Source organism: Cervus elaphus, chromosome 18 (genome assembly GCF_910594005.1).
Source record: "Cervus elaphus chromosome 18, mCerEla1.1, whole genome shotgun sequence".
NCBI classification, from domain to species: domain Eukaryota; kingdom Metazoa; phylum Chordata; class Mammalia; order Artiodactyla; family Cervidae; genus Cervus; species Cervus elaphus.
Window position 1 is genome coordinate 119,538,699 of NC_057832.1, and position 12,676 is coordinate 119,551,374.

Consider the following 12,676-nt stretch of genomic DNA (forward strand, 5'->3'; position numbering starts at 1 on the left):
ATGTGAAAAATCTTGATGGAGTGGGTCAAACCTTATGGGTGAGGAAAAAACCTTTTTCATTTTGCCGTTAGGTGCTGGCAGCCAAGAGGCAGCCGAAAATCATGCAGTGAACCAAGTAGAAAGTAGCCCCTCTCTTTATAGCAGAGAGCTTTATTTAATTTGTGAAATTGGACAATGAGAGTCTGGTGGGGTTTTTTTTTGGTACCGTTTCTAATAATAAATATGGTTATTGTCCTGCCTAGTTGTCATGCTCCGTTGCTTAGTCGTGTCTGACTCTTTGCGACCCCGTGGATTGTAGCCCACCAGGCTCCTCTGTCCATGGAATTTTCCAGGCAAGAATACTGGAGTGGGTTGCCATTTCCACTCCAGGGGATCTTCTCCATCTAGAGATTGAACCTGCATTGGCAGGAGGATTCTTTACCTTTGAGCCACCTGGGAAGCCCATACTGTTGTTGAAGTAAGGTTGAAATAAGATCTCCATGCATAGCATTAAGGTACTGCTTGGCTCAAACAGGATAGTAGTATATTTGTTTGGAAATCCCAGCATTTTGCAAGCACACGATAGCCACGTTGTAGTAATTTTTTCATTTGTTCAGTCACTAAGTTGTGTCCAACTCTTTGCAACCCCATGGACTGTAGCATGCTAGGCTTCCCTGTCCTTCAGTATCTCAGAGTTTGCTCAAACTCATGTCCATTGAGTCATTGATGCTGTCTAATCATTTCATCCTCTGTTGCCTCCTCCTCCTCTTGCCCTCAATCTTTCCCAGCATCAGGGTCTTTTCCAATGAGTTGGCTCTTTGCATCGGGTGGCCAAAATATTGGAGTTTTAGCATCAGTCCTTGCAATGAATATTAAGGATTGATTTCCTTTAGGATTGACTGGTTTGATCTCCTTGATGTCCAAGGGACTCTCAAGAGTCTTCTCCAGAAATTTTTTCATTAATTTCAACAAATATTTGTTAAATGTTTGCTGTGTGCTAGCTTTTGTTATAAGCTCAGGGGATACTGCAAGAAACAGAACAGACAAAAAACTCTTGCTCTGATGAAGCATACATTCTAACAGGGAGCAGACAGACAATAATTAACATAATGAATAAGAAATTAATGTATGTAAGAAGGTGGTAAGTTGTATGGAGTAGGGAAAGTGGGAAGTGCTAGTGTTTGGTGGTTGAGTTGCAGTTTTAAATTTGGTTGTCTAGACAGAACTTTGTTGAGAAGGTAATAACTGAGCAAAGATTCAATAGAGGTGAAGTTGTGTGCTAAGTCACTCCAGTCGTGTCTGACTCTTTGCCATCTCATGGACTGTAGCCCACCAGGCTCCTCGTCCATGGGATTCTCTAGGCAAGAATACTGGAGTGAGTTGCCAAACCCCCTCCAGGGGATCTTCCCGACCCTGGGATTGAACCCATGTCTCTTACATCTGCTGCATTGGCAAGCGGGTTCTTTACCACTAGCACTACCTGGGCTGGGATGAAAAGTATTCTAGGCAGAGGGATGAACCCATGCATAATCCCTCACACATAGGGACCCATAAGGAGACTATGTCTAGGATGAAATGAATGAGGAGGGAAATAGTGGGAGATACAGTCAGACTATTACATAGGGACCTGTAGGTCATTGTAAGGAATAGATGGTCACAAATACCTTTCATGTTATATTTTAAAATTAGACCTAATGAGGAAAAAGTTAACATTTGTTGAACCCTAACCTTCCCCTGTTGTCCTGAGCTCCTTACTCCCATAGCCCTTGATTAGCATGCTGTGGCGTCTCTGTGATTGGAAATGTTGGCTGGCTTCCTCTCTTGGTCCCTTTGGCGGGGCTCCCTTCTGTGTTCCCTGTCAGGGAGGCCAAGGTTGAAGTGGGAAGGCCTGGAGTGGTTTGAGCAAAGAGTCTAAATGTAAGTCTCCTTATACAGTTGAATAAGAGATTGGCTTCTTATTCACAGTTCTTTATGGAATCAGAGCAACCTGTACAGGTAGTCTTTTTATTACTATTTAATTTTTGGCTGCGCTTGGTCTTTGTTGGGGCACACAGGCTCTTTGTGGCTGCACAGTGACTTCTCTTGTTGCAGAGTACAGGCTCTAAGGCGTGTGGGTAGTTGTGGTACGTGGGCTTAGTTGCTCCACGGCATGTGGGATCCTAGTTTCTGGACCAGGGATCAAACCCATGTCCCCTGCATTGACATGCTGATCCTTAGCCACTGGACCACCAGGGATGTCCCATGCAGTTAAGTCTTAAACTAAAGAATTTCATGGCCTTTTGAAGAATTAGTGCTTTTGTTTTTGTTATTATTTGCTTGTTTTTTCCCTACCTCCAAGGACATATTTTAGGCATTTATAATGCCTGTTTTAGTTGAAATCTAATGTTTCACTGAAGAACTATGGACAGAGGTTCGTGACATTGTCCAGGAGGCAGTGGTAAGACCATCCCCAAGAAAAAGAAATGCAAAAAGTCAAAATGGTTGTCTGAGGAGGCCTTACAAATAGTTGGAAAAAGAAGAGAAGCTAAAGGCAAAGGAGAAAAGGAAAGATATATCCATCTGAATGCAGAATTCCAAAGAATAGCAAGGAGAGACAAGAAAGCCTTCTTCAGTGATCAATGCAAAGAAATAGAGGAAAACAATAGAATGGGAAAGACTAGAGATCTCTTCAAGAAAATCAGAGATACCAAGGGAATAGTTCATGCAAAGATGGGCACAATAAAGGACAGAAATGGTATGGACCTAACAGAAGCAGAAGAGATTAAGAAGAGGTGGCAAGAATACACAGAGAACTATACAAAAAAATCTTCATAACCCAGACAACCATGATGATCTGATCACTCACCTAGAGCCAGACATCCTGGAATGCAAAGTCAGGTGGGCCTTAGGAAGCATCACTGGGAACAAAGCTAGTGGAGGTGATGGGATTCCAGTTGAGCTATTTCAAATCCTAAAAGATGATGCTGTGAAAGTGCTGCACTCAATATGCTAGCAAGTTTGGAAAACTCAGCAGTGACCACAGGACTGGAAAAGGTCTGTTTTCATTCCAATCCCAAAGAAAGGCAGTGCCAAAGAATGCTCAGACTACCACACAATTGCACTCATCTCACAGGTTAGCAAAGTAATGCTCAACATTCTCCAAGCGAGGCTTCAAGAGTATGTAAACCGAGAACTTCCAGATGTTCAAGCTGGATTTAGAAAAGGCAGAGGAACCAGAGATCAAATTGCCAACATCCATTGGATCATAGAAAAAGCAAGAGAGTTCCAGAAAAACATCTATTTTTGCTTTATTAACTACACCAAAGCCTTTGACTGTGTGGATCACAACAAACTGTGGATAATTCTTCAAGAGATGGGAATACCACCAGACTATCTTACCTGCCTCCTGAGAAATCTGTGTGCAGGTCAAGAAGCAACAGTTAGAATCAAACATGAAACAATGGACTGGTTCCACATTGGGAAAGGAGTACATCAAGATTGTATATTATCGCCCTGCTTATTTAATGTATATGCAGAGTTCAGTTCAGTCTCTCAGTTGTGTCTCTTTGCGACCCCATGAACCGCAGCACACCAGGCCTCCCTGCCCATCACCAACTCCAGGAGTTTACCCAAACTCATGTCCATTGAGTTGGTGATGGTATCCAACCATCTCATCCTCTGTCGTCACCTTCTCCCCCTGCCCTCTATCTTTCCCAGCATCAGGGTCTTTTCAAATCAGTCAGCTCTTCACATCAGGTGGCCAATGTATTGGAGTTTCAGCTTCAACATCAGTCCTTCCAGTGAACACCCAGGACTGATCTCCTTTAGGATGGACTTGTTGGATCTCCTTGTTCTCCAAGGGACTCTCAAGAGTCTTCTCCAATACCACAGTTCAAAAGCATCAATTCTTTGGCGCTCAGCTTTCTTTATAGTCCAACTCTCACATCCATACATGACTACTGGAAAAATGCAGAGTACATCATGTGAAATGCTGGGCTGGATGACGCACAAGCTGGAATCAAGATTGCTGGGAGAGATACCAGTAAGCTCAGATGTGCAGAGCAGAAAGCAAAGAACTAAAGAACCTCTTAATGAAAAGGGAGAATGACAAAGTTGGCTTAAAACTCAGCTTTAACAAACAAAGATCATGGCATCTGGTCCCATCACTTCCTGGCAAATAGATGAGGAAACAGTGACAGACTTTATTTTCTTGGGCTCCAAAATCACTACAGATGGTGACTGCAGCCTTGAAATTAAAAGAGGCTCCTTGGAAGAAAAGCTATTGATAGCTTACGGTGAATGGTGTCAAGATTCTTGATCTCCAAAGAAGATTTAGTTGCAGGACCAGGCTTGATCACTCAAGCGCTTTTGTGTAGCAGAATTTTATTAAAGTACGAAAAGGGGCAGAGAAACCTTATGACAGAGACCTCAGAAGGGGACGGAGAGTGCCCCCCTTGCTAGTCTTAGCAAGGGAATTATATACTATTTTAATTAGTTATTACAATAAATCAAAAGAATGTCTCAAGGTTGTAAAGATCTTACTAGACCCACAATTTACATTTTAAGATAACAGGATTAAGCCCGAAGGTTTTCAGGAAGGAGAAGCTGTCCTCAAGCAGGATACATTGTTGTTGTATAATCCTTAGTACAGAGTTTAAACTGAGTTGTTTGTTGTGTAATCATCAGTTTGAGGCTTAAAGAAAAAAGTTTCTTTCTTCTTAGTTTTATGTGACCAAGACTAAGAAATGTAGAGGGGAAAAAAACATTTGTCCTTTCCTCTTCCTTGAGAATTCCAGACCCCTGTCTCCACTTCAGGACCACCAGACCCTTTTTTAATCCTTGGGGATCCTGGACTTCTTATCAATCTGCCTTAGGAATTGACTCTCTCACTATGACCAACCTAGATAGCATATTAAAAAGCAGAGACATTACTTTGCCAACAAAGGTCTGTCTAGTCAAGGCTATGGATGGTTTTTCCAGTGGTCGTGTATGAATGTGAGAGTTGGACTATAAAGAAAGGTGAGTACCGAAGAATTGATGCTTTTGAACTGTGATGTTGGAGGAGACTCTTGAGAATCCCTTGGACTGCAAGGAGATTCAACCAGTCCATCGTAAAGGAAATCAGTCCTGGGTGTTCACTGACGACTGATGCTGAAGCGGAAACTCCAATACTTTGGCCATGCAAAGAACTGATTCATTGGAAAAGACCCTGACGCTGGGAAAGATAGAGGGCAGGAGGAGAAGGGGACGACAGGATGAGATGGTTGGATGGCATCACTGACTCAATAGACATGACCTTGAGCAAGCTCTGGGTGTTGGTGATGGACAGGGAGGCCTGGTGTGCTGCAGTCCATGGGGTCGCAGAGTCAAGAGTTGGACACGGCTGAGTGACTGGACTGAGTGACTGAGTAACTGAACTGAATGTTTCACCTAAATGTTTCTACTCAGTATTGTCTGCAACATTTTGTTGCAAAGTTACAAATTTGTAACTTTAATATTTTCATTTTTCTTAATGGCTCCATTCACTTTGCTTAGAGAAAATTTTCTTCCACTTCCAAATAAAGTGGATCTTTTTCTGTGCCTGTCTTTAACTTTAAAAAGTGCTGCACCTGACCTGGCAGCACTTTGATTGGTGTCTGACTCTCCTTTTGTGCAGTGGTTGTTTCCCATTGGTGTTACTGTTGTGGGATTTTTTTGATTGTTTGGGTACTGGTGTTTTCTTCTGTTTTTCAAGCTTTTGAATTGACATGTGGTGAAAGAACTAATAGTTCTTGGTTGGCAGATAGTTAAGAAATTGAACCATTTGCTGTCTTCTGGGCTTATGGCATAAAATTGTACAAAACAGCTTAATTTTTTAATTGGAGCTTACTGATGCTGGTTTGCTTTGTCCTGGTTTGGGGGAGGCATGATAATTTTTAAAAAAATTATTTTATACTATAGAAGTTAGTAATGTATGAGTAGTATTGCTTTGTAGATTTCTTCTGTTTGTACATGACTTAAATAGTGTCTCTCTGCTCTCATGCTCATTGAGACGATTTTATATGTGCAGTGGGCTCTTTACAAACAGTTCCTGAGGGGGCTGTGTGAAGCCTCCATGAAGACCCGCTATTACAGGAAGCTTAGGAAAACACTGCTGTTCAGTGCCCTGTTGTTCGTAAGGCATCGTAAGGAGACAGAAAGTGGGATTATTTGAACTCTTTCAGTTGTAAATTTGAAATGAAACTGTTGACTCTAGAGTGGGCATTAGGGCAGGTTTAATCTTTGATTGGAAGGTAAAACTTTAAGTTGCTTATTTATAATAACAGATTTTAATATCCTTGGATTAAAAGATGTAGTCTTATAATGTTATAATTAGAAGGGACCTTAGATGTGCTGTCATGACATGTGTAGTACTTATGTTTTATTTATGAAAAGTTAGAACCTCGAAAATATGAGCAAAGTGAAAGTGGTCCAGATCAAAGGTGAAGTAGGTATCCATTAACCTGGGCTGATGAATAAGTCAACTATTTTGCTGCTGTTGGTTTTCTCAGTACTAACACAACTGGTCTGTGGTTTTAATTGTTGAATTCCTTTATTTTTTTTATTCAGTGCTATCCCTATATCTTACATTTGACTCTTCGTTAATGACACACATGGGGTCTTAAGTAAATTGTTTAGAATTGTTACTTGGTAGTTTGGAAAACAGTGAATGTAAAGTTGGTATTTGATTTTTCCAGTGTCTAAAGTGTCTAACATATTTATCCTTCTCTTTTAGGAAATTGAAAATGGCCCTTCAGCAATGCTAGGTCTATAATGGGAAGTGTCACAGTTCGATATTTCTGTTATGGATGCCTTTTTACATCTGCAGCCTGGACACTTTTGCTTTTTATTTATTTCAACTTCAGTGAAGTGACTCAGCCACTTAAGAATGTGCCCATCAAGGGGTCTGGGCCCCATGGACCATTCCCCAAAAAATTTTATCCCCGTTTCACTAGAGGCCCAAGTCAAGTATTAGAATCACAGTTCAAAGCAAACAAAATTGATGATGTGATAGATAATCACGTTGAAGATCCAGAAAGAGGCAATGTGAAATTCTCTTCTGAATTGGGTAAGTGTACCTGATTTTTGCTAGCAATGTGTCAAAGTATTTCATCGTTGGAAGTTCAAATATTCTTTAAATCGTGTATTGTTTAGAGGACTAGACGTGTGACTTTATTCTGTACTGATACATTTTGTTCTTGAACTAGCTGGGGTCCTGTGATTTTTGCAGACACAGTAGGGTGTTATATTCTATTTTGTTCAGTTCTGACTTCAGTATTTTATGAAGACTTTGGAGAAACTATGAGGTCCAGAATTGGGGGTGGGGGGGGGGGTGTGGCGGGAGGGGAGAGGGCAGAAAGGAAGAAAAATTAAGTGGTTGGAAAGAAAATGGAAGATTTTATGCAGGAAGATTTTAATTGCTAGCATTATTTAATAAGGGAAAGCAGTGGTTGAAAAGTGACTATTTTAACATGTTTTGAAAGGCAGAGTTAATTAAGACAGGACATAAACCATTGGGTTTAGAAATAAATTGAGACTACTTATATCTAAAAAGATTTCTACTTACAAGAATTATTAAGGTGCTGGAATATATTTGTTAAATATAGGAGTTTTTTTATTCTTAAAAAATTATATTCTGTTCAGTTTGGAAGCAAGACTGAATACTGCAGTTATAGAGTCCTGGTTTCAGCAGATTTTATTTTAAGGGCTATATGAGCCATTTTGGTTGTCTTTAAAACTTAAGAACTTTGATCTTCATTGAAGAATCAAATAATAAGTAATTTAAGAGTAAAAGCATATAGTGAGATTCTGAGAGATTGAAAGAGCCACAGAATATAAAGGAAATGTAAAAAAAGATTTCATAGTTTCAATGAATAAAATCAGTTTCTAGAATTTAATCATTTCCTAATACAGGAGGTCAGAAGTATTGAAAATTTTATGAGGGAAAAGGAAGCTTTTACTTTAGTTTTCATTAAATATACCTTCTATTCATTTTCAAAGAACCATTGGGACCTTTTTAAAAGCATTAATGGAAATTCTTCTCTAATTTTTTGTTTATAGTAATTTTTATAAAGTTTTTATAAAGTTGTAACATTGGGTTTGCCATTTTTAATGGACTTTGCCTTTGAATGAAGTAGTGAGAGAATTGTAGATATTTGTAGTGACAAACTCAAATTACCCATCTGAAACACTAAATTCTTTATAAAAGATCCTAAAGATCACCAAAAAATTATAGCTAATAAATGAATTCAGCAAAGTTGCAGGGTACAAGATACACACACAAAAACCAGTTGTATTTTTGGACATTAGTGATAAACAGTCCAAAAGTAAAATTAAGAGAACGATCCCATTTACAGTGGAATCAGAAAGAATAAAGTACTTAAGAATAAGTCTAGCCAAGGAGTTGTGCTGCAGAGCAGAAGTGAAAGAAATAAAAATGGACCTAAACAAACAGGAAGATGTCCTAGGTTCATGGATAGAATGCTTAATGCTGTTAAAACATCGGTACCACCCAGAGCAACTCACATTGAATGTAAACCGTATCAAAATCCCAGTGGCCTTTGTTGAAAAGATGGAAAAGCTGAGTCTAAAGTTGATAAGGAATTGCAGAGTGCTCTGAAGCCTTGAAAAAGAACAAAGTTGGAGAACACGCACTTCTCTATTTCAAAGCTTCCTGACGGTGTGATACTGGCGTAAGGACAAACACATAGATCGGAGGATAGACCGAGAATCCACAAATATACCCTGCAGTATCTGTGGTCAAGTAGCATCTATGGTAATGCCTAAGAATAAGTAACATGTGTGGTCAGTTGGTTTTCAGAAAGGGGTGCTAAGAGCACTTAATGTGGAAAGATGGTCTTTTCAGCAAATGGTACTGGGCCAATTAGATACCCCCATGCAAAGGAATGAAGTTGAACCCTTACCTCATATTGTATTAAACTAACTCAGAATGGATCAAAGACCATAAAACCCTTAGAAGAAATCTTCAGAATATATCAAATAATAAATTGGGAAAACACTGCATTCTGTATTTCATCCCCTCACACCTGTGAATCTGTAAAACAGTCAGCATTCTTAAAAACAAAAGTCTACTCAACTTTAATTTTTTTCTGTTATTATTTGCCCATGCCAAAAAAAAAAAAAAAAAAAAGTGGCAGTGAAAGTGCTCAGTCCTAACCCCTGGACCACCAGGGAACTCTCTTACTTGACTTTTAAAATCCGATGTTTTCCTGAGTATCTGGCCGTGAAATCTTTTTTTCCTTTTTAACCTCTGCTAACGTCCAGTGAAATTAGTTTTCCATGGCTCGACTTCAGGAAATGCTATTACAGGGGAGTCATTCTGTGAGGAGAGGCTAAATGTTTGATGTGGGAAAGAGAAAGCAAAAGGAAGCTTACTGTTCCAGGTAAAGGGGAGATTTCTGACAGTGTGAGAGCAAAGGTGTTAAATAACGGTGATTTTGATCAGCTCTGTGGTGGACTTTCTTGGCTGTGAAGTTGATTAAAGTCTGGAACTGAAGACTTTTTACAGAAAGGTTTATCAATGGTCTAATTTTCTAGGGGAGGAAACTTGGGGTAAAAAAATTTTTCTAGAAAACAGAACCAAAAAAACCCCTTGCCCAGTTAATTGGGGCCTGTTGAGATCCATATGGGGTTCTGTAATCTGTTGTCTTTATGGTATAAATCATCATTAAGTCTCTTTTTTCCTTAGTCATAGGTAAGTTTTTTTTTTTTTTTCTTTCTTGAAAATATTCTTAAATTATGGCTAATGAGCCATAATTTAGGGTTAAGGTATACTTGCTTTTTGAGCTAAACCGAGGAAAATTTGATTTAAACCTCGATTTAGTTTTTTTGAAAATGGAGACAAACTAGGTTTGAGAAACATGGCTATTACCTATTTATGAGAAGTTAAACCCAAGATTTTCTTTAAATTTCGTTATTCATTTACTTTTTCTGGCTTCACTGTTGCTTGCGTGGGCTTTCTCTAGTTGTGGCAGGCAGGGGCTGCTCTTGGTTGTGTTTCGTGGGCGTCTGACTGCGATGGCTTCTCTTGTTGCGGAGCACAGGCCCTAGGCACCTGGGCTTCAGTACTTACAGCACGTGTGCTCAGTAGTTGGGGCTCGCGAGCTCTAGAGTGCACGCTCAGTGCTTTGATGCAGAGGCTTAGTTGCTCTGTGGCATGTGGGATCTTCCGGGACCAGGGGTTGGACCCGTGTCGCCTGCATTGGCAGGCAGATTCTTATCCACCGCACCACCAGGGAAGTCCCGAAGATTTTCTTAAGATCATAACAGGAATTGTAGCATTCTTTTCCAGATTTAATGCATTGACCATGACTTCATTCTTTTGCAGGTATGATTTTTAATGAACGAGATCAGGAGTTGAGAGACTTGGGGTATCAGAAACATGCCTTCAATATGCTGATTAGTAACCGCTTGGGCTACCACAGAGACGTGCCAGATACGAGGAATGCGGCGTACGTTCCTTCCTAGTTTCTGCTCACATTTTAATAGCAGTGCTTTCAGTGCTGGTATACTCAGTCACGGGGGTGGTGTTCATAATCTGCAGTTTGGCTGCAGTTTCAGTATCATTCGGGATGCTAGAAAATTTAAGACAGATTTGTTTCCACTCTTATTATGCTTGAAGCCACATGGTCTGAGATTGTACTGACAGAGTTCTAGAACTTGCTGTGTTTCTTTTGAAATTTAAAATCATGGGAAAAAGGAGGGAGGTACTGATTGCATATAATTAAGTAACCTGAGCATATGTTAGTTTATTGGATTCATAACAAAAAGAAATTCACATCAGTGAAGAATTCCACTCGTGATCTCACTTTTCTGTTTTCATTCTTTTTGTCTTTTCAAAGGCTTTTCTTTCATATGTCAATCAATCATTCACTCTACAGATCTATTTCAGCACCTTCTGTTTGCTGGACACTCTGTTAGGCCCTGGAAATAAAATAAGACATAGCCCCTCGGTTCACAGGGCTTCGTATCCGTCAGGGGAGGTTGATAAGGAAGTGAGTCATTACAGTAGCACAAGAACGAAGGCTGTGATGGGACGGGTGAGGTGGGGTCCCCACACCAGAGTGACCAGAGCGGGAGGACCGAGCAGCGCTGCGCTGCACGGTGGTCCCCTGTGTGGGAGCAGGTTGAGGCGGGAGATATCCTGTTTGTCACGGGACTGAGACAGCTCTGTTTGCCTGTAGTGAAAGAATGGCAAGAGGCTGAAAGTAGGCAGGGCCCAGACATTGTAAGGCATTGTATGCCATGCAGAAAAACATGCAATTCCAGATTTTATTTTTTAAGTCAGTGGTGTTTTTGTTTTTTTTTTTTTATTGTGGATACTGAAAGCCCCTTAACCTTCTTTAAATCAAAGAGTTGCTTACATGGAAGCTCATCCATTATCCTGATATATGTCATAGTTTACTCAAATCTTTTTATATGGTTGAGCAAAAATTAAAATTTTCAAATACAGATATCCATATTTCCTTTTGAAACTTCATTGAGAAGAAACTGAATATCAGCTGTCGAGTGCTTCATTAAAAACTTGCAGTGATTTCAGTAAAAACACATTTTTGTGTAACCTCTACCAAAGAAGAAAAAATTCAAGTTTTAAAAACTTGAAGTAACTTAAAAATAAGCAGAGTAGCAGAAAATGGAGGGAGAAATTATTAACAATTATAAAACTCTTGAATAAGAAACCACATTGTTTCCTTAACCGCTTTAAAAAAAAATGTTAATGATGTAAAGAAGAGGTTCAACAAGGGAGCAGTTAATGTTTAGTGAATAATAACAACACATTTGGGCTTTTTGAAATGTCAGGATTTTCTGATACTTATCTTACAGATGTAAAGACAAGTCTTACCCGGCGGATCTGCCAGTTGCTAGTGTTGTTATCTGTTTCTACAATGAAGCTTTGTCTGCCTTGCTGCGGACGGTGCACAGTGTCCTGGACCGCACGCCCGCCCGGCTTCTTCATGAAGTCATCCTCGTGGATGATGACAGTGACTTCGGTGAGGAATGCTGTAACTGGCAGTATGGGACCTCTGCTTTGGCTCACTACAGTAATGCCCACTGGCCATGCAGTCCCTGAAAGACAGGAGGGCCCTCATGCATGCAGTTGTAACAGAGCCAACCACAGTTACACCCCTGACTCTAGGGTAATTTCAAAGAAACTGCATTAACTGTGTAATGTGTTTTCAAACTATACTATCCAAATTAGGCTCTTGAAATTTTCCCCTTGGCTTACCTTTTTAAAAAATATTTTTATTTTGAAATAATCATAGATTGGCAGTGAGTTACAAAGAGGTCCTGTGTACCCCTTCACCCAGTTTCCTCCATTGGTTACATTCTACATCCAATGATAACACAGTATTGAAAGCCAGGGGGCTTCCGTGGTGGCTCAGAGGTTAAAGCGTCTGCCTGCAATGCGGGAGACCTGGGTTCGATCCCTGGGTCGGGAAGATCCCTTGGAGAAGGAAATGGCAACCCACTCCAGTATTCTTGCCTGGAGAACCCCATGGACGGAGGAGCCTGATGGGCTACAGTCCACGGGGTCACAAAGAGTCGGACACGACTGAGCGACTTGACTCACTCACTCACTCATTGAAAGCCAGAATTTAACATTGATACCATGCGTGTGTACAGTTATTTGCCATTTTATCCTGTGAGTATATTTCTGTAACCACCACTGTAATCAAGG

General features: G+C 40.2%; 1 protein-coding gene across 8 annotated transcripts in view; it reads left to right on the forward strand.

Annotated features, from left to right (window-relative positions):
* GALNT11 (polypeptide N-acetylgalactosaminyltransferase 11) overlaps window positions 1–12,676 on the forward strand; it is a 62,852-nt gene that overhangs the window by 20,996 nt on the left and 29,180 nt on the right. For 7 of the 8 annotated variants that reach the window (XR_006334857.1, XM_043871885.1, XM_043871878.1 and 4 more), the window contains exons 2-4: window positions 6,713–7,045; window positions 10,325–10,448; window positions 11,821–11,987. Coding sequence is in view for 7 of the 8 variants with exons in the window: in XM_043871885.1 (XP_043727820.1) it covers window positions 6,751–7,045; window positions 10,325–10,448; window positions 11,821–11,987 (586 nt within the window). In the remaining variant the exon portion in view is untranslated. Of the gene's footprint in view, window positions 1–6,500; window positions 6,603–6,712; window positions 7,046–10,324; window positions 10,449–11,820; window positions 11,988–12,676 lie in introns of those variants that run through there. The other variant, XM_043871879.1, reaches the window with a different exon arrangement.